General features: G+C 36.6%; 1 protein-coding gene across 2 annotated transcripts; it reads right to left on the bottom strand.

Annotated features, from left to right (window-relative positions):
• Positions 1-5,177: 5,177 nt before the first annotated feature.
• LOC109214269 (14-3-3 protein 7) lies at positions 5,178-9,620 on the bottom strand. 2 transcript variants are annotated; one of them, XM_019378171.1, is made up of 7 exons: positions 9,227-9,616; positions 7,424-7,730; positions 7,104-7,191; positions 6,848-6,957; positions 6,260-6,405; positions 5,938-5,972; positions 5,178-5,373 (listed from the first exon to the last, which is right to left on the bottom strand). In XM_019378171.1, exons 1-7 carry the CDS (start codon positions 9,291-9,293, stop codon positions 5,368-5,370), a joined length of 759 nt encoding a protein of 252 aa, XP_019233716.1. In that variant the 5' UTR covers positions 9,294-9,616; the 3' UTR covers positions 5,178-5,367. The 2 variants fall into 2 exon arrangements, with proteins under 2 accessions (XP_019233716.1, XP_019233717.1); XM_019378172.1 differs by lacking the exon at positions 5,938-5,972 and having other exon boundaries at positions 9,227-9,620.
• Positions 9,621-20,335: the final 10,715 nt, after the last annotated feature.

The following is a 20,335-nucleotide window of genomic DNA, read 5'->3' as shown; positions in this document are numbered from 1 at the left end:
AGATTCGACTACGGTGAGTAAACGACTCGACGACAGTCGAAGTCGCCTACATGGCTAAGGCCATCAGTTATATTATGGCTAAGGCCATCGCCGCTGATGGTCGACCTAGCTCGACTATGACGGCAAATAACTCGACGACAGTCGAAGTCACGTACATGGCTAAGGCCATCAATTATATTATGGCTAAGGCCATCGCCGCCAACGGTCAACCTAGATTCGACTACAGTGAGTAAACGACTCGACAACAGTCGAAGTCGCCCACATGGCTAAGGCCATCAATTATATTATGGCTAAGGCCATCGCCGCCAACGGTCGACCTAGATTCGACTACGGTGAGTAAACGACTCGACGACAGTCGAAGTCGCCTACATGGCTAAGGCCATCAGTTATATTATGGCTAAGGCCATCGCCGCCAACGGTCGACCTAGATTCGACTGCGGTGGGTAAAACGACCCGACGACAGTCGAAGTTACGCACATGGCTAAGGCCATTAACAGTATTAAAGGCCAAAATAAAAGGTACAAAAAGAAAAGAATAACAGCAAAAGTATAACTTCCATTATCATCCAAAAATACATGTACAAAAGGACCTATTTACGTCTCCAAATACAGCAAAACAAAATGAATACAAGTCCTAAGGGGCTTCGCCATTCTGTTTACCGCCTCCCGTCGGATCGCCATCTCGTCCATCGCCGTCCTCGGCCTGATAGGCCGCAGAGATCCAAGAGCCGGATTCTAGACGGTTGACGTCTTCGGAGTTATAGCCCGCCCGGTCTGGGGAATCAGAACTATACCCACAAGTTTCACGGGCGACACGGACTATGCGCCGTTGCTCTTGAACCTCCGCCTCAGTAGCTCGACCCGCAGCTAAGAACTCCTCGAATACGACCAATCTGGCCTCGGCGTACACCCACATGTCATGCGCCTCACGATGCGCATCCTCATCAGGCCTTGGTGCAGCAGTCTGTTTGAGGACTTCAATCTCAGCCGCCTTGGCATCGAGTTCGGCGTTCATAGCGGCAACCTTGATCCGCAAATCAGCAGCTTCCGCCGCTACCCCACGGCCAACCTCCAACTCTTCTTCCTTAGACTGGAGAAGAGTCTCCAGCTCAATGTTCCGAACCAGGGCGTCATCAGCTGCTCGTCGATCTGCTCCAACTCGGCCACCCTCCGCTTCAGCTGGGCCTCCAACTGCTCCAAACCCTCACGGAAAACCCGAAATTTCGGGTCCTGTTTGAGTAGGTCCGCCAGCGCCTGATGCTTGACACGGCACCGCCGATATTTCTTCACCACCTTGTTAAAGGTGGCTGCCTTCCTTTGCGCTCGCCGCCCCCTCTCTATCTCCAATATGAGAGTCTAAAAAAAGAGAGGAAAAGGAGGAAAGGCAAGTCAGTATGCGTCAAAGTTTACTTTACGGTATATGAAAGAAAATCGAAAAATACCTGCAAGGCCGCGCCGGCAACCCTCCGGGATAGTTCCCCCTCGCTAACCCCTTGTAACGTTTCACGCTCAGCGACCGCACATAACAGAGTCATATCTGTTGCGGCCTGCTCGCTGTGTTGCAACAGGTTATACTCTCCTTGCAACAGGTTAGATCTACCTGCCGTCATCTCCACACGGGCCGGACCCCGCGTTAACGCATCTGCATCCGCCTGGGTAGCCTTAGGGCCCACCCTCTCGGCATCATCACCTGCTTCTCCAACGGCAGCCGATGAGCCGCTCTCCGGAATGCGTGGTGGGCTGGCGTCGAGAACCGCCCCCCCTTGGGGAGCCGACCTCCCGGAACGGATGGCATCCGCCATAAAAACTGGCCTTGACTCCCGATGGGGCTCGCTCGCCCCCTCGTCTCCTGAGGCTATCCCCTTGCCGGTTATCAACCGACGTCTTTTCCTTTCGGGCGGCTCCTCGCTCTCAGAATTCTCCTCCACAGCCCGTGGGGATGGCATTGAAGGAGTCGCTCCCCTCATGGACGCCACCACGGGCAGCGGTTGAGGAACCCCCGCAGCGCCCTCACTAGGCGAACCACAGGGTATATACCCATCTTCAGAATCAGTCCCCGCCCCAGGTAAGGTGACGACGTTCTTTTTCTTCTTCTTAGGAGCGCTCCGACCTGCCAACACGAATAAGTCAGGAAACGAGAGCGTAGGAAATTCCCAAATCGTAGCCAAAGAATTACCTGACGGGCCGTGCTGTTGAAGAAATGTAGCCTAGGTATGGCATTCCTCCGCATAAGGTATTATTCTTTCCACCCACGATTTAATGTCATCAATGAGCTGGGGTGGAGAAGCCCTCGCTGCGAATAAAAAAGGGAGAAAAGCAAAGAAATCACAATGGCCGTATGGTCAAAAGCGCAAGCAGCCCTGAATTCTACAAATAGAAATACTTACGTTCTGGATTCCATCTTTCCGGGAACCCTTCGGGATTCGACATCAGGTGCTCCGTCCTGATGTAGAAATACTTACGCCAAAAGCGGCGGTTGGGCTTATCATCGTCTTTAACAACTAAGCCCCTTGTGCCCCGACCTTTTAACTGCAGCATGGTACCCCTCAGGTAACCAGCGCTGAATAACTGTAAGAGGTGGTGAACCGAGACGCTGCATTTAGCCCTGGCCGCATAGGTGGTCATAATACGGCACACCTTCAAGGTATAAGGAGTGAGCTGGGCAGGACACACATTATAAAAACGGCAAAGCTCCTCCATCAGAGGATAGATTGGAAGATTGTAACCGATCAAGAACGGGTACTCATAGAACGTGCAATATCCAGGCCGGTGCACATTGGCATAGTCCGTCCCGGCCGGAACCATTTCCACGTGGTCCGGAATATGGTGCGTCTCTCGAAGGTCATCTAAATGAGATTGTAATAAAACGCTGTGCTCCCAGGGAAGGTCAGGGCTTTTAGTTGGAAAATCCCTGCGAACATGCGTCTCCTTCGGAAGGACGTTGTCTACGCTGAGAGGAACAAGGGCCTTCTCCGCCTTTTCCCCTTCACCACCGGAAGATGGCGGAACCCTAGACGAGGCATTATCTTTGGCCTTTTTACTACCCTGTCCGCGTTTTGTCATGATTATACTACTTAAGAAACGAAGCACTGACGATAGGAAGTGTGGTTTCAACAGAAGTAGGAGAGTCCCTCACAAAATAACGGTTACAGTAAAGAAAGACAAAGGGGTATATCAGAAAATGCTTTCCGAAGGATTGAAAATGGAATCAAATCGAACCTCTCTCATACTTATAGGGATAAGTTGCACAGGAATCGAAGAGTCATGATTCAAAACGTGCGCCGGAAACCAAAATGTCACATCATCCTCTGAACCGCCTCGGGGCAAATATAATAATGACGCATACAGGCGATGACGTCATTCCAAAAAGGAAGCCGCGCGTCAGTGGCTCAACAACGTCATATATTTCACTCCATTCGTATTGCCGTCCCGGGTCGAGGTCAAATTCTCCTAAGCCGAGGTTCACGTTTCCGCCCATCGAAGACGCCTACCGAATGCGTCTCCAACGAGCGGAGGGACTAACTGTATAGGGTCAAATTTGACCCTCAGCATCTCTACGCCAGTGGGTACGCCCAATGAGTGTACGCCTGCCAACGTAGCGGGTACGACTCGGCCGTGGGGGCAAAAGCGACATCGTTTAGGACTCAATGTCTTCACTAGGGAGACGTTACCTATCTTTGTAACTTTTTGATTCTTTCGAGGAAGGTCTCCTATTATATAAAGGAGACCTTCACATTGTAAAAAGGATCATCTGATCTAATACAACTCTCTCATCTTTCTGGCTTTCTCTCTCCATCTCTATTTCAAACGAACGTATCTTATTGAGTTCATACTGTCTCTTTGCAATACTAGATCTACAACAATATTATCATCTTTGCAACTCTAGGATTATTATATCTGATTACGATTTACCCTTTTTCTACTTTTGATTATTTTTTAGCTTACAAAGTATATTGTTAACTTTTGAGCCAAACATAATTCTTGTAGCTCTCAGTGAGAGCCACCATCCTATGCAGATTTTAGCTTCTTATATTCACGGTGTAAAAAACAATCTATAAAAAAGTTGACTTAATAGCTAAAAATATTAGAATAAAAAAAGTTTCAAGCACACAAATACTTGCCCACTTGCCCTTTTTTACTACTTTGACTAGCGCCCGGCAAAGGAATGATTTTTTCCTAAAGCCGACTTCCTTTATCGAGCGGCTCTCTCTCTTGACCATAAAAGCGATGGTCCGGGCTGTCTGAAATAAGCGGTAATTTTTCTCAGTCCTAATCCTAATAAATACCACGTGAAGAGCACTGACGAGTGTTGTATGGAAGCCATGAAACACAAATACATTTTGCTTCAAGTACATAAATGTAGCTAGAAGAGGCAGAATCAACCGGTTTTAGTGACCAGCCAAGCCTGCCCAAGTTTAAATTGTTAAAATAGCACGGGCTAGCTATTTTTCGGGTTGGTAATTAAAAAATAATCAACATTTGCAAAGTCATTGAATAATAACCACTATTTGCTGCAACACGAAAAGTTCCAACATATTATACTGGAGATTAGAGCACCTGTGTATGAACTTCCAGCGCATTATTAAATTCCAACATGTTATGCTGGTAGTTCACCTGTAAAAAATTCGCAAACTCCAGCATATTATGCTGGAATATTTTCCGAATTTTTAACAGTGTTTTTGTTCAGAGTTATCTTTACATAAAAAGTGACTACATTTTGATTACTTTTGAAACTGCGACTATCTTTCCATTACCACTTAAAAATCTAGCTATTTTTGAATTTCATCCGTTTAGATTGGTTAAATTATGAACCATTTGTTGACTAACCTAACGGAGTGAACCAAAGTAACCCATCAACCTATTGGGTCAAATAATATTATCCAACAATTCAAGATAGTAATTTATGTAAATTTGAACGAACTTAAACTAACAATTTAAGAAAAATATTTAGTACTCAATTTTTTTTTTTTAAAAGAAGCAGAAATAAGAAAATGAGAAAGAAATTGATTCACGTTAGGTGAGTTTAGTCGTAACTGGTTATTGACCCATCTTGACCCAACTTATTTTGACTCGAGCCAATGTTCGACGGATCGGTCATAACCCATTTGTTGATTTGACCCAACCTGCCCCCATTTGCCACCTCTAAATGTAGGTTGTATTCCTAATAGTACATGCACATCATGCAAAAGCAGCAGCAATTTTTAACTGAAAATGAAAAGTACTCTGGGAATGTTTATGTATGCAGGATGAAATACAAGCCAATAGGCATGAATCTCTAAACATTATATGAAAAACAAAGATTTTCCACAAGCTTAACATGTCACTGAGCAGCCAGCATCACAAAGATTTGTCTCCTATAATACTTCAGCTAGTTCTGCAAAGAGGCACAAATGAGGGGTGATTAATGTGACATGGCAGGCTTCAACTGTCCCCACTACCTAATGCTATGTTAGGCGGACTCTCCAAAATGTTGCCGCTCCCGTGTCTGATCCTCCAAAAATTCATTACTTATGGAGGATCCGACACGCACCCGTAGACATTTTTGGAGAGTCCAAACAACAAAGACCTAATGGTATGTGGAGTATTTTAGCAACAAAAAAAATGTAAAATACTTTCATGAAGATCACATTGTTAAAGACATTTTAAAGAATCTACATATTTCCTGACTCATGAATTGGTCACTACTCAGTTGGTTCTGTGTTATGCTTTATGCCTGAAAGCCTATGCAAAATTACAGCCAAAAAATACACAGTACATCACAACTAAGAAGTCACGATTCAGCATTTTGACCTCGGAACCTCACTGGGCTGAAAATTCTACTACTTATTAGAGTTACTCCCATGACCAAATAGTTACTACACTAGTAGTAAACATCTCCACATGGAACTTTGAAAACCAGATATAAGAGAGATATTAAGTGAAATGTTAGAAATCATACCACCCCTTGACGCTCATCACCCTTAGAATGTTCACCTGTCAAAATTATCACAGGTCAACAAATTTTTCATATCTGCAAATCTTTTGCATCTTTATGTTTAATTTGTTCTGGAAAAGGATGACTCAATAAACCCTATTAATCGATGAAGATTCAAAAGTGCTGTTAATCTTCTCTTATCATATATCCCTTCAAGTCCGATCAATATATTGCAGTCTATGGAAACTAATTCATGGATCCATAGTGAAGGCAATTAACCAAGATCATAATCATCAGCGAACCATAGTGAAGGGAATTAACCAAGAAATGATTGAAGCAGACATACCTCCCTCTTCAAGGTCTGAGGTCCACAAAGTGAGATTATCCCTTAGGAGCTGCATGATAAGGGTGCTGTCCTTGTAGGATTCTTCACTAAGGCTATCAAGTTCCGCAATAGCTTCATCAAATGCTTGCTTGGCCAAGTGACATGCCCTGATATGAGGTGGATATTTTTAGAAGATAAAAGTGGGAAACGAAACAAGTTATATCCACAATGAAATCAATGTACAAGTTAAATCGCCTTGCCGAGGCATATTTGCATGTGCAAAGATAAAGAAGAAAGGTCAAATACTCATGGATTACCAGTAATATTGGCTGACACTCTTTACACTAGATAAACTCTTCCTCGCTCTTAAACTCTACTATACTTTTATTTGAAAGGGCTACAGCTCAATATCATCAAAAAGGTCACCGATTCACAACGTCTAAAATTAATGAGAAAACCCTTTTCAAAAACTTGTCAGTTACTATCTCCAAGCTAGCTTCATTATGAGATGAGGAATGAGGAACAAGCGATATAAATGAAGATCAACGGTAAGTTAACAGCTGCTCCCATTCATAACATTTATAGCTTCTGTTCCGAAGGCAGTCTAACCTCTCAGGTGAATTTAGAATCTCATAGTAGAAGACTGAGAAGTTCAATGCAAGTCCAAGTCTAATTGGATGAGTAGGAGCAAGATCTGCGCTAGCTGTGGCAGTAGCAGCCTACAAAAATAGAACAATAAGCTTAATTAAGAACAAGACAAACAACCAAATATAAAAATAATTTGCAATCACAACAAGGAAACAAATGCTGCAGATAGACATAGAAGAAGATTGAGCCGATTCTGATAGCATGGAACAAAAGAAACCTCATAAGCTTTAAGTGACTGATCAGCTGCCTCTTTGCGATCATCCCCTGATTTGAACTCTGCTAAATAGCGATAGTAGTCTCCCTTCCTAGAGGTGAAGTGAAAGGATGTAAACTTGTAAGTTCAGCAATCAATTTTTCAGGGATAAAAGCGAAAGAAAGACAATTAACTTAAATAAATTAAAAAGTGGTCACATGGAAGCAAATATGTATTCAACTCCATCACAAACATCAACGAGCCACGCAAAGACAAAAGAAAAGACAATAAAAGGGGGAAGGAAATATAAGAAAAGAATGCAAGTGAAAAAATCAGCAACTCACATCTTATAGTAGAAGACAGTAGATTCTCCAGTAGTCGACGAAGGAACAAGGTGCTCATCGATCACCGACAAAATGTCGATGCATATTTTTGTAAGTTCATCTTCAACCCTCTGCCTGTAAGTCTTTATTCTCTTAACATTCTGCTCATGACCCTTACTCTCCTCCTTTTGTTCAATTGAGGACAATATCCGCCATGAAGCCCTTCTTGCTCCAATAACATTCTTATACCCAACTGACACCAAATTCCTCTCCTCAACAGTCAGTTCAACATCCATCTTAGCAACCGCCTTCATTGCTTCTACCATTTCTGGACAAAAAGCAGAGAGTGCACAGAAGCATAAATATCAGAACTTTGAAGAAATCAAATAGTAAATAAAATATGGCATGAGATTAGCATAAATTGGAAAGCTATAAGTCTTCTCTCATTTGCATTCTTTGCCAGTAAGCACAGTAGCTTTTTTATGATGAATTGGAAAACTTCAAACCTTCTAATCTTCTATCATTCGCACTCTTGGCCTCTAAACGTAATAGCTCTTACTCCCACCTCTTTCTCCTCTATAAGAAAGATTTTGTAAGATAGACTTAGACCAACATGATCAAGCCAAAACTCTACCTTTTATGCTCAAATGACTCTACATTCCCTCTGGCCTCTGCACTTTACGTTATCCTAGACCATAATCAGAAAGGGTTTCACATTTCAACATCTACATCAGGTACCTTAAAACTTTGATTTTTGTTATGTTGCCGTATATCCATCACAAGATGTGGTAAAAGTGTAATGCAAGTACTTAGTGTTTTTTTCTTGGGTCAAAATATGGATTTAAAAAGCTTTGATGGTATATTCCACCTATAGCTACACACAAAACATGCCTAACTATGAAAAAAATTAAAAAAACCAGAAAACAAATTAAATAGACAAACTTCTTTTCCAGATTCATTTTAGTTGACGTCTGCACTCATAGATTTTAGTAGTCATGGCTAAGAGGGTTCAAAAAAGAAAAAGTTACTAATAAATTAAAAAAAAATTGTGGCTAGTGGGCAATTGAACCACTGATCTAACAAAGGTTTTGAACCCGTTGACCACTAAGCTATACTTTTGGCTTGTGTCAAGGGCATTCAAAACATAATACATATAGAGGTAAAATACAGATTTTACCTTATATATACAGTATAATTTCGAACCCCCTCCCCTAAATCCGCCCCTGGTCATCTCAAATAAAAGACAAATCCTTGACCAATAGTTTTCATGTTCGCCACACCTAGTTAAAAGCTCTCTTAATTGATCATAAGAAGTAATCAGTACTCTTAGAGACAACAATTCTGGTAGAAATTTAAACCTTCTTAATTCAGTCTTCATGAAGTATAAAACCCCATCTATAATAGAACGTCAAGAACTATTCAAGGCCATTTCCAGTCTGATTAAAAAAAAAAAAAAAAAAAAAAAGTGAAATTGAAAAAGAAAATAATAGGAATTAAAGAGAAAAGATACTCGATTATACATTACAAATTAAAGGGCAGAAATCAGCACCACAATCAACAACCTCGTGTGTAAAGAGTGAGAAGAAAGCAAATTGAACAAAAAAAGTTCACAACTTCAGGAAAACTCAAAAGCACAAAATCCAGAGACAAAAAACCCAGTATTTCACTCAAGATTTTGCAACCAAAAAGATTTCAATTTTCACCCTCCTTAAACATCAAATCAAAAGCAGACAACTGACACTAAACATCCACTCACATACACAAATTAACATACAACTACATTAGTATCAAAATCAAACAATTTAAAGTAATTAAAATGAATACCATCATATCTCTCAGCTTGCTCAGCCAGCCTTGCCAAGTAAACCTGTTTCTCTCTTTCCTTCTCCATTTCTCTGCTCTCTCTCTCTCTCTCTGTTTGGGTATTTTCTTTGAATTATATGATTCTATATATGAAGACTTTTACCTTTCTTATACTCTTTTTTCTTTTTCTTTTTAGCATATATATATATATATATTTATTTGTTTAGCAAGAAAATGATTAAACCAAAGCTGCCTATTTTTTATTTTCATATATGCGGCATTTGGTAACTGCTTTCAAGGGGGGTGTACTTATACTGGTTTATAGTGGGAACAGTGGGCGGTTAAATCTGCCTTGGATTCCGGCTATCGCCGGCGGTGAAATCTAGACCGTCGATTTCGAGGTTAGAGGAAATGTCAGCCGTTGGATGGAGTCTGCAGAAGATGACGCTTAACAGGAAGCTGTCGGTCACATGGGTGTCGGATTGACTAAGATTTTACTGTAACTGCTTGTCGGACATTATAATATTTTAAGGCATTTTTTTTTTTGAAGAACTTACTCCATAAAAAACGCAAATTATGTTATATTTATAAATTAATAAATAAAATTTTATATTGTTTATACAATTTAACTTGTTATAATAACTTACTTGCTACTACTTTTATTAAGAATTATCTATCAATGCACTTGAAAATTAGGTATAATTATTTTTTAAATAATCTAATCGTGCAATATTATTTACACTATTTGTGCAGATAACCAAAGAAGTTTATACTTCTCGAACGTGGCTTGCATGATTAGTAAGCATTGGCAAGTCTACCTTTAAAGTTTCATATAATAATTATCTCAATTAACATTAGAGGAAAACATAAAACAAAGAAGAAAAAATAATATTCCAGTGTCGTGCCCTCTATCAATAGTCATTCCATTCAGACGAATCAGGATAATTTAAGAGAAACATAGCTTGCTTCCACATTCAACGTAGGGTAAATCTTTTATATTTTTAATATAATTTAACATATTATAATAAAATACTGTGCTTATTATTCAGTATAGATTATTATTATTATTAATTAATATTATTAAATAGAAAATTTTATTATACAACTTAAATTCTTAATTTGTTGTAGCTTAGATAAAGGATTAGCTAAGCCGGGAAAGTTCTCTTTGTTCTTTTTCCCACAAAAATAGCGTTTTGTCTGTTAAAAGATTTTGGGAGGAGAGCGTTAGAGAATGACATCTTTATTATTTTAGTGTTTATTTTTGGATTAATTAATCTCGAAATTATTATTTCACTCTCAATATGAGATAGAATAATACCTAATTACGGAATTAATTAATTTCGGAATTGCTAATTTCAGATTAAAAATTCAACAAAATATAAAATAAAATAATCCCACATCTACTCTCGGAACAATTATCTCTTATTCCACGTATCAAACCACCCCTTAATACTCAATTGCATATTTTATTTAGCCTTCAAGGGCTGCACCGAGCGCCCAATAATAGGTACATCGGCTCCTCTGTTTGTTGATAGGGAGCGAAGATTTTCATTAAAAAAAAAAATCAAAATATAAAAATATAAATACATGAAAATTTTAAGAAGATTTAACATATACTAGTATATACACATAATACTCTGTTTGGATCATTGTTACCCGTCGTTTTATAATATATTGTATTGTATTGTATCGATTTATGAATACAATATTTGGATAGATTGTATTGTTTGTTATTGTTAAATAATATTTTGCTGTTTGGTTTGACTGTGTCGTACTGTACTGTAACTGATAAGTTTAAATATTCTCAATTATTTAAATATTAAATTTATCAAAAATTATGCATAAAAATAATTTTAAAAATAAAACAGAAGGAGGCAAAACAACTTAAGAAAGCAGAACAAAGGAGCGAGACAGAAGAAGGCAAAACAAAGGAGCACAGCTAATTAGAATTGAGTTAAAAGCAAATTAGGAGAAAAAATAAAATAGAAGGCGGCAAAACACCTTTAACGTTGGCGGCAGAAGTTTTGCAAAAAAAACAAAGTAGGTTATAGGTTTGAGATTTTGAGTTAAAATAGAAAAAAAGGTAAAGGTTAAAATAGAATTGTGGAGTAATAAGTTAAGGTATAATTGGAAAGAAAAATAGGAAACAATCCCACCATACCAAATTGGTTGTTTCGAAAAAGGGGACTTTTCATTGTTCCGGAACAATGGATTTAACAATACAATACAACCAATTTTAATGGAACAATCAAAACAAACATTGTTTTGGGATAACAATACAATACGATACAATGGGGAACAACCATCCAAACAAGTTGTAAATAAAGAAGAACCAATAATATAGAGACATGTGAAAATGTGGGGTCGAAAAATTAATTCTAATTATTTAAAAACGAAAAAGTGGAACCGTTTGGCAATAAGTGGCATAAATAGGCCAAAAGTATAACAGTAGTGGCATGGAAATAGCGACCTTTTATAGATAGAACATTTCTGTAAGTTGAGTGACATTTTTAGGTCTTCTCCTTAGTTACTTTCATTTGTGCATTGTTTAGTATTCTATCCAAGTTAATCATAAGCCCCAAGACGAGCTTGTTCTTTTGACTAGACAAAACATTTTCACTATTTTGTGAAACAAGTTACGTCTAGTCTAGATGTACCATCTTGGAATCAGTCACTAAAAATAGAAAAACAATCAAGTTGATGGCAACAAATTGATTGAATGGAGCAATCATGGTCCCAACTAGCAATCAATCATGAGTCATGACCTTGACCATTTCTCTCAAAGATAATTAATTAGTCAAAGCACGGGGTGTGGGGGCAGTCATAGTATGTTTTGTACCACCAAAAAGTCTTTTGCCTTTACCAATTAATGCCTGCTTTGTCAAAGTCAACTTTTCTTCTTCTACATCTTCAATTAATTCCTTTTTTCATATTTCAGCTTACTTATTTTTTCTCGCTTACTTATTTTTAGTAATCTGGTACAAAAAGGGATATTAAAGGAATTGTTGAATTACATGAATTGTTTCGTCTAAACATTTAAATTGTTAGAAATTTGACGAGGAAAAGACTTAGAAAATCCCTTAACTATACCTATAGGAATATTTTTGTCCCTTATTTATACTATTGAATATAAAATATCCCTTATCTTTATAAAACTGGACAAATATAATCTACCCCTTAACAGGTTTTGCTAAACTAACGGATATGAGCCTATGTTTGGATTAAAAATGACGGAGCTTTACCCCATCAAAACCCAGTTAAAAATAATGAACTCTCTCTTTCTCTTCAACCGTCGACCCCTTTTCCCCCAAATTTCCTATCATGCTCGAGGAATTCTGCTCCATTGCGAACCTAACTATGGATTGCAACTTGAAAAATTCTGCAATACAAAAATTTCTGCAGTATAAAAATTTCTGTACAACGAAACTTCTGCAAATCTAAAAAATTCAGCAAAAAAGGAGGAATCCTGCTCCACTACGATACAAATTCTGCAATACAAAAATTTCTGTTGTATAAAAATTTTTGCACAACAAAACTTCTGCAAATCTAAAAAAATTTACAATATGAAAAATTCTGCAAAAAAGGAGGAATTCTGCTCCATTGCGATACAAATTCTGCAATATAAAAATTTCTGCTGTATAAAATTTCAGTTTTTAGTTTAACAGTGTTATTTAAGGTTTTTCTGTCAGTTTTTTAAACTTTGTTAAGTGTTAGACTATATTTGTCCTCTTTTATAAAGATAAGGGATATTTTATTTTAGTGATATAGATAAGGGACAAAAATACTCTTATAGGCATATTTAAGGGACTACCTGAGTCTTTTCCTCAACATCTGACATTCATAATTATTGATTTAAAGTTTATAGTGTTTCTCCTCATGCGCTTCTGGCCAAGCACGTGAAAATATCTATATTTACTTAAAAGGAAGAAAGTCAGCCCTGAAATTTTGCCAAATGTCGTGTGCATAAAATGCCATGTAGCAATTTTAGGACAAATCAGTTAATTTAGGTAAAATTAGTTTCTTTTTTAAATTTTGAATTTGAAAACAATTAAATAGGTATATTATGTTTTAAAGAAAAAGAACGAGTAGTTTCTACACTTTATATAAACCGTCTCTAAGGAACACGCTAATTTCTACACTCTATTTTTTTGGGAATGCAACGCCTTTTTGCCCTAAAAATATCAGATTCGGTTCTTCAATCCTCACCACGATTTAACTCCCACAATCCCCACCACGATTCCCATGATCCCCACCACGATTCCCACGATCTCTCACTACGATTTCAACTCCTCACCCACGAACTCTTCTGCGCTCCATTCTCAGTAAGATGATTTTACAGTTTTGTCAAATCAGTTTTCTATTTTTACAGTATATAAGTCTATTCTTTCTTCCTCGTGTGCATATCAAACAATAATTCTGGACTACAAGAGGTATTGGTATGATTTGTATTTCATGAACAATCTTTCAATTTCTGTAACAGATAATTAAATACATCTCTCTTTATTACTCCAGTTGAGATTGTATTTCTATAACAAATATTTTTTGTGAAGTTTATTGACGGCGTATGTGATATAAAAAAGATCAAATTTTCATATTCTATATGCGTGTTTGCGTATTGGTTATCACTGATCTTTGGATTGTGTTGAAATTTTGTATAGGAGGTTAAAGTGTCGCTATGTATATGGACTTTGGTACTACATTTATTTGGTAAAATATCTATCTATATTTGCAGGCAATTACTCTATTTAAATTGTACAGTAAAGGAAGATGGACTATTAAACATCATTTCACTTTTCATTGCTTGGTTAAAGGTATGACATAGTAGTTAGAATAAGTTTTATTAGTAAAGATATAATTGAACTATTTGAATAGAAAACTCAGATTGTTACGGTGTTAAATTTTCATACTAATTTCATGGCATATGATCTTGCTGCAATTAAATTTATAGGACCGGATGCAAATAACAATTTCAATGTCTGTGATTACCATGTAGATCTAAAGCGCGTGTCGATAACTAATTATTGAACCACCTAAGTTTTAGTATTTTTTAAAATTAGGTAACTCATTTTGGCTCACTGTTATTGTCTTGTGACTTGGTAAGTTTATGTCTAATTTCAGGAAGGGAGAGTTTGTGCACATACTTTGTCGTCTAAGCATTGGGATCTCTAGAGACTACTGAACATGGAACTAGCAGACGCAATCTCAGCTTGGATAGAGGAACGACTGTTCATTTTCTGCTAGCAAACCTGAAAGTTGAACATTCTGTATGATTCCTGAAGTGTAGTTCTGAAGTCCTTCAAAGGGATAAAGTTGATTATAAGTAAGAGACTCGCCAATTGCTTTGAGTCTTAACAAGGATTTAACTTTCCCATATTGAACAACACTGCCAACTTTACTTGGATCCAATTGTTTAATATTGTCACCAATTTGATATTCCCCTGCAAATCAAGTAAAATACACATTCTTAAACTCCGCCTCAAATCAAAGATGTTAAGGCCCTCTAACCAATTAACCAGAATATATCTCATCTCACACAACATAAAATTGCATAAACCAATAAAGAAGATTTTTTTTCCAACAATATACTCATATCACTGTCAATTGAAAGTTGCCCATGACTAAAAAGGCATACAATATCAAAGGTACCATTTAATCAATTCAAATTTGGTGATAGCTGATTGAATTTAACATATTGCAGATCGAAGATATTAAAGCCCTCTAATAGTTAGTTAACATATCTAATCTCAAACAAATCAAATTGCACAAACCAATAAAGAAGATTTTGATATCCAATATTATGCTCATATCACTGCCAACTTAAAATCTGGCCCTGACTAAAAAGCGTACAATTATGTACCAAAGATTCTATTTTATCAACTCAAATTGATGACATAACTAAATTTAATATATATATATATATATATATATATATATATATATATATATATATATATATATTAGAAGATAAACATTGGACATTATCATAAATAGCTTCACTATACCATATATTATTAGCGGGAAAGAAATAGTAACTCCAACACTCTGCTAGCTATGTGATTAACTGGAATTGATACAAGCACTAATTCTTCAAGTTAAAAGTTGAACTCGAACTAAAGGGCAGTCCGGTGCACTAAACTCCCGCTATGTGTTAAATCTGGGGATAGACCGGACTACAAGGGTCTATTGTACGCAAGCCTTACTCTGCCAAAGGCTGTTTCCACAGCTTGAACCGGTGACCTCCTGGTCACATGACAGTAACTTTACCAGTTACGCCAAGGTTCCCCCTTTAAACTCAAACTAATAGGCTAAAAAAAGAAGAAAACTTTAGCAAATTTTCTGTAATCCAAGAAATCCAAACAGAGTCATAAGTAGAAGAAAGGAAAATAGATATCTCTTCAGGCTCAAATCCTTTTACTTTCCTTTGAACTCTGGGATCAGTGTTTGGCAAATCAACAGCGTGTCCTGTAAAACTTTGGTCTAAAGGTATAGTCGCTGACTTAAAAGGTCCATCAAGTGTGGTTGGAATTTTACCCTCATTAACCTCAACAAGGCTAACAAAATTACAAAAATCAAAAACCAAACCGAGAATGACACAACAACCCCAGAATACTTCATATCTCATTCAAGAATTTGCATGCCCCAAAATAACAGACTCCAAACCTCAAGAAATCAAAAGGGTCCACAATAAATATATCAAAGATTAAAACTTTAGCTCCAAAACCCCAAGAAAATTAAAAAGGGGTCGTATAATAATAACAAACAAATTTGCATGCCCCAAATAAGCAATGGGAAGCTTAAATTTTGCACTTTCTCTGTAAGAAGTAACTAAACACTCATATCACTATAGATTAGGAATGTCATAATATCAGCGAGAGTTAAAAAAACTTACTTGATATATTATCATATCATTATACAGATTTAGAAAGAACAAAGAATATGGTGTAATTGGATATATGCTGCAGTATATTTATCTTGGACTGATTGACAACGATGTGGAAGTTGCAAGTCTAATCATCATAACTTGACTCCCCCCTCCCTTTTATGTTATTTTGTTGACGCTTTCAACATTGACATGACGATTTTGGCCCAGGGCGTACGATAAGACTGCTATGAAGTGCAACAGGAGGGAGGCAAATACTAATTTTAACCTAAGCACATATGAAGGAGAATTAAGTTCGACTGCTGATAATGGAGGTAGTATAAATAAGGCTTTACCACAAATTTTATTATAATTGTTTACCATTTTTAGTTTTGTAATTATCATGTTTAACGAATACGTTGGTTTTCCTTCAAGTCTGATCCAAGCTAACTAATAAGACTCAAATGCATAAAATGAGTTTGAGTTCATCTAATCCAAAATATTACAAGTAAATGATTATCAAATTAGCTACTTCTACAATCAGTAAATAATATAGGGAATAATCGATACATCAATTTGTAAGTTATACTCGCAGATGGTCAATTAAGGTTGAAAATGAGTTTGGTTAACCTTTATATCTGCGGAATTCTATGAAGTTCATGTACTCTCTTAATTAATTAAATAAGGACAAATCATAAATATAAAGCGTTGAGCAATACTGATACAGAAATATGCTTTCAAGGATTTTTTCAGAGAAAGTTCATGTGTGGTTTCAGTGTCGTTCAGGGGGAATGTTTCCCTAGGAATGCTGATGTTTAGACTGTTCACTTTGTTCCACAATTTCATGGAGGATGTATCACTCGCAGTAAGAAAAGAAGTGACTAAATGTTCATGGACGTGTATGCACTCTTCGATGTGTGACTGCTCCTCCAATGTCAAGTTTCAAATCTATTATCTGTTTTCTGCTATTAGTCATAAGTCTAGAACTCTGCTCCTTTCCCATCCAAAAGTTTGTGCTCTTTTACATGTATATGCATTACTATTTGAGCTCGGTTCATTAGCATATTTATCAATATGATGATAATATGACTGCTAGCTTTTCATGGAAACTTTGATTATTCCACATGTCCTTTTTTATTTGTGGAGTAATCTGTTGAATGTTGCTTAGCTTTATGTGTCCTTTGTGGATCTCTTTGGTGTTTTAGCTTGCATCATTACTATTAGTAAGTACAACAGTACAAAAAAGGGTTGCTCTTTTTCCTCTATTTTTCTTTCTCTTTTCTTGTGATTTGTAGAATCAATACAAAAATGTTTATAGCAGCCATTATACATAATTCTCCTAACTAACTTTTTTAAGAAAAGTTGCAGCGTTCTTTATCATTCTCTTTATCTTCTTAGAAACATATATAAGGATGTTTTAGTTTGCAGAATCACTGTGCTACAATCAAGCGTGACATTTTATTGAAGCTACTTCGGAAACACTTGTGTATAGTACAATCCTTTATCTGGATAGGTACTAAAAATATTACCTTTTCATTCTGAAATTATGTTATTTCTAGACTAGATTGCAAATCGCGGTTTTATATTATTTGTCCTTTAATTACATTTTTTGTTGCTCACAAATTGCAGAGTATTTCTTGAAAACAAGTACTATTCTTTCAGAGTTAGTCGATATCCTTGATGAAGAATGGATCGGAAAGACAATTGTAAATGTTGATAATTTACTGGAATTCATCTTCTCCAGTAAATCACACATACTCTTTGACGTTGGATAGGCTCCATATGCTATTAACAGCTTTTGTGGTACAAGATTCTAAGCAGACTATAGCCTTCAATAGAGCAGACTATAATGAAAGTAGTTCTTATCCAATTTAACCCCTAATAATTGAGGTACTTAAAAACTTTATTGATGGTAATTCAAGTAAGTTCATCGATTTATGTGATCAACTAATGTAGAAGCATACTTTAAGTCCTTGTGGATTAGTAGGAGTATTATTTTGGTTTATCTTTAATTTTCTTTTGGTTGTCTGGTAATTTATTAAAAGAAAGTGGCACGCCTAAATGAATTAGCTAGTTTTTCGCCTAATCAAGAAATTAAACTCTTTGAGGTTAATTCTTCTTCTTTCTGCTAAGTTTTTAACTCATAATGAGGAATAAATCCTTTACCGATCAACATGAAGACTAAATATTTCATGGTCAGACCCTTTTTTAACAAGTCACTTGGGATTGGTAGTCCTTGGCCACAATAATATAGAGACAGCATGATGAAATTCTTATATTTATTTTTTGTTTTCAATATTTTGATTGTGATCGATAAATTTAATCTGCAATATGGATACATTTTTATTATCTCTCTCCGCTCTTTTTTTTTTGAATCGATCCGCGCATCGCGCGGGTACGTATACTAGTATAATGTTAGTGAGAAGTAAGAATACAAGTTTATTTATTTACTTTACCATCAAATGTGCTATCAGAAACTTTGCACGGTCAGATTAAAAAAAATCTCACACCATACCATTGATGGTTAGCAGCGCCACAATTTTATTACTATAAATTAACTTCTAATACAGTACTGTAAAATATAAGCTGATTACTTCTTTATGTTGTTGGAATGTTAAACATATTTACCTGATATTACTGATTCTGGGTTATAATAAAATATTTTTTGAAATTCGTATGCGTTCTTACTTGCTAACTTTTTTTTTGGGTCTGAAAGATAATATATATATATATATATATATATATATATATATATATTATACTATTAGAAGGTACTAGATTACAAAGTATTATACTATTACAAGGTACAAGATTACTACTAATATTTATGTTATTCATGGTATTCCTAGTAGAACTATCATCACAACAACTGATCATAGTCGAAGGTGGCTGATTGAGAGTGAAGCTGCCATTTTGCCAAACATTCCCTTGACATGTTGGAGGAGCTGTTATACTATCCCTGTCTTCTTCAAAAACTTTTGCAACAAAAATTGGTATATCTTCAAAAACGCTTGGCATATAGTTGTTCCCAAAATTATGGCATGCCTTTGCCAGTTGATCCTCTACCCTATTTTGTTCTCTATACGCATGTTGAACTACTGGCTTACCTAGCTGGCCCAGGAAGTACCTGCAATCATTTATCATGCTAGCACATGAAATATTATCTGATTGTAACATTGTGATAATTTTCCTTGCATCCACCTCCACCTCCACCTCCAATGGCACTAGATTGTACTCGTATGCCAATTTGAGCCATGAATAAATGCGTATAATTCTGCGGAGATGGATGTGTCCCTTGGGATAGTTACTGAGAAACCTAATATCCATTCAGCGTTGGAATTTTTAATTATCCCTCCAATGCCATCAGTTGTGGTTGAGTGTGCTCCATTTGTGTTTAACTTGTAGAAATTGTCCTTTGGAGGACTCCACTTTAGGTTGGTTTTAGTTCTGTTTTTTCTTTTATGAGAAGAAACTGCCAAATATGAGAATTTAGCTGCTTGCTGTGTTGTATGTTTAACACTAATGTTATCCCAAGTCCTGTGGTATATATTTCTGATTCGTGTTATCCAAATATTCCATAAGCTTGTTGGTAAGTAGGTGTATGGATCATATTATAAGGAAGTTTTAAGCCTTTATAGCTTATGAGCTCATGCATCCAGTGTTGTGTGCGTGGCAAGTGTATAATTGTATTAATATGATGCATGAGTCCTAATTCCTGTCAATATTTTTAAGCATTTGCACCATTAAGAAATATGTGTCTGATAGTTTCTTCCTCCTGTTGGCAGTAAGGGCAAGTGGCATCTTGTATTATATTAATTTTTTTAAGAAAATCTCGTGTTGGTAGCCTACTGTGGTAAAGCAACCAAATGAAGCTTTTAATTTTAGGTTGAATAGGAAGCTTCCATATCCAGAAATTTTTTGTTGAATTATTACTGGGTTGTTGTAACTGCCTTTCCAAAATGGTATACATCGAGTGGACAGTAAAATTTCCCATTGGTGTTAAGCCCCAGTAAAGTTGGATATTTTCAAACTTAGATACATAAGTGGCTAGAATTAATTGTCTTATGTCATGTGCTAATTCAAACGATATTTTATTCCAGTTCCAACCTATGTCATTTAGTAGAGCGGATATTTTAATATTATTATGGTCTGAAGATAAGAGACCATGAATTAAAGAGCGAATTGTTGTGCCTGTCTTTATCCATGGATCATCCCAAAATTTTATGTGCATTCCCTTCGCTATCCTCCATTTGAACCCCATTTGGCAGTGT

The sequence above is a fragment of the Nicotiana attenuata genome, unplaced genomic scaffold (genome assembly GCF_001879085.1).
Source record: "Nicotiana attenuata strain UT unplaced genomic scaffold, NIATTr2, whole genome shotgun sequence".
NCBI lineage: Eukaryota > Viridiplantae > Streptophyta > Magnoliopsida > Solanales > Solanaceae > Nicotiana > Nicotiana attenuata.
This window is presented reverse-complemented; position numbering and strand designations above follow the sequence as displayed.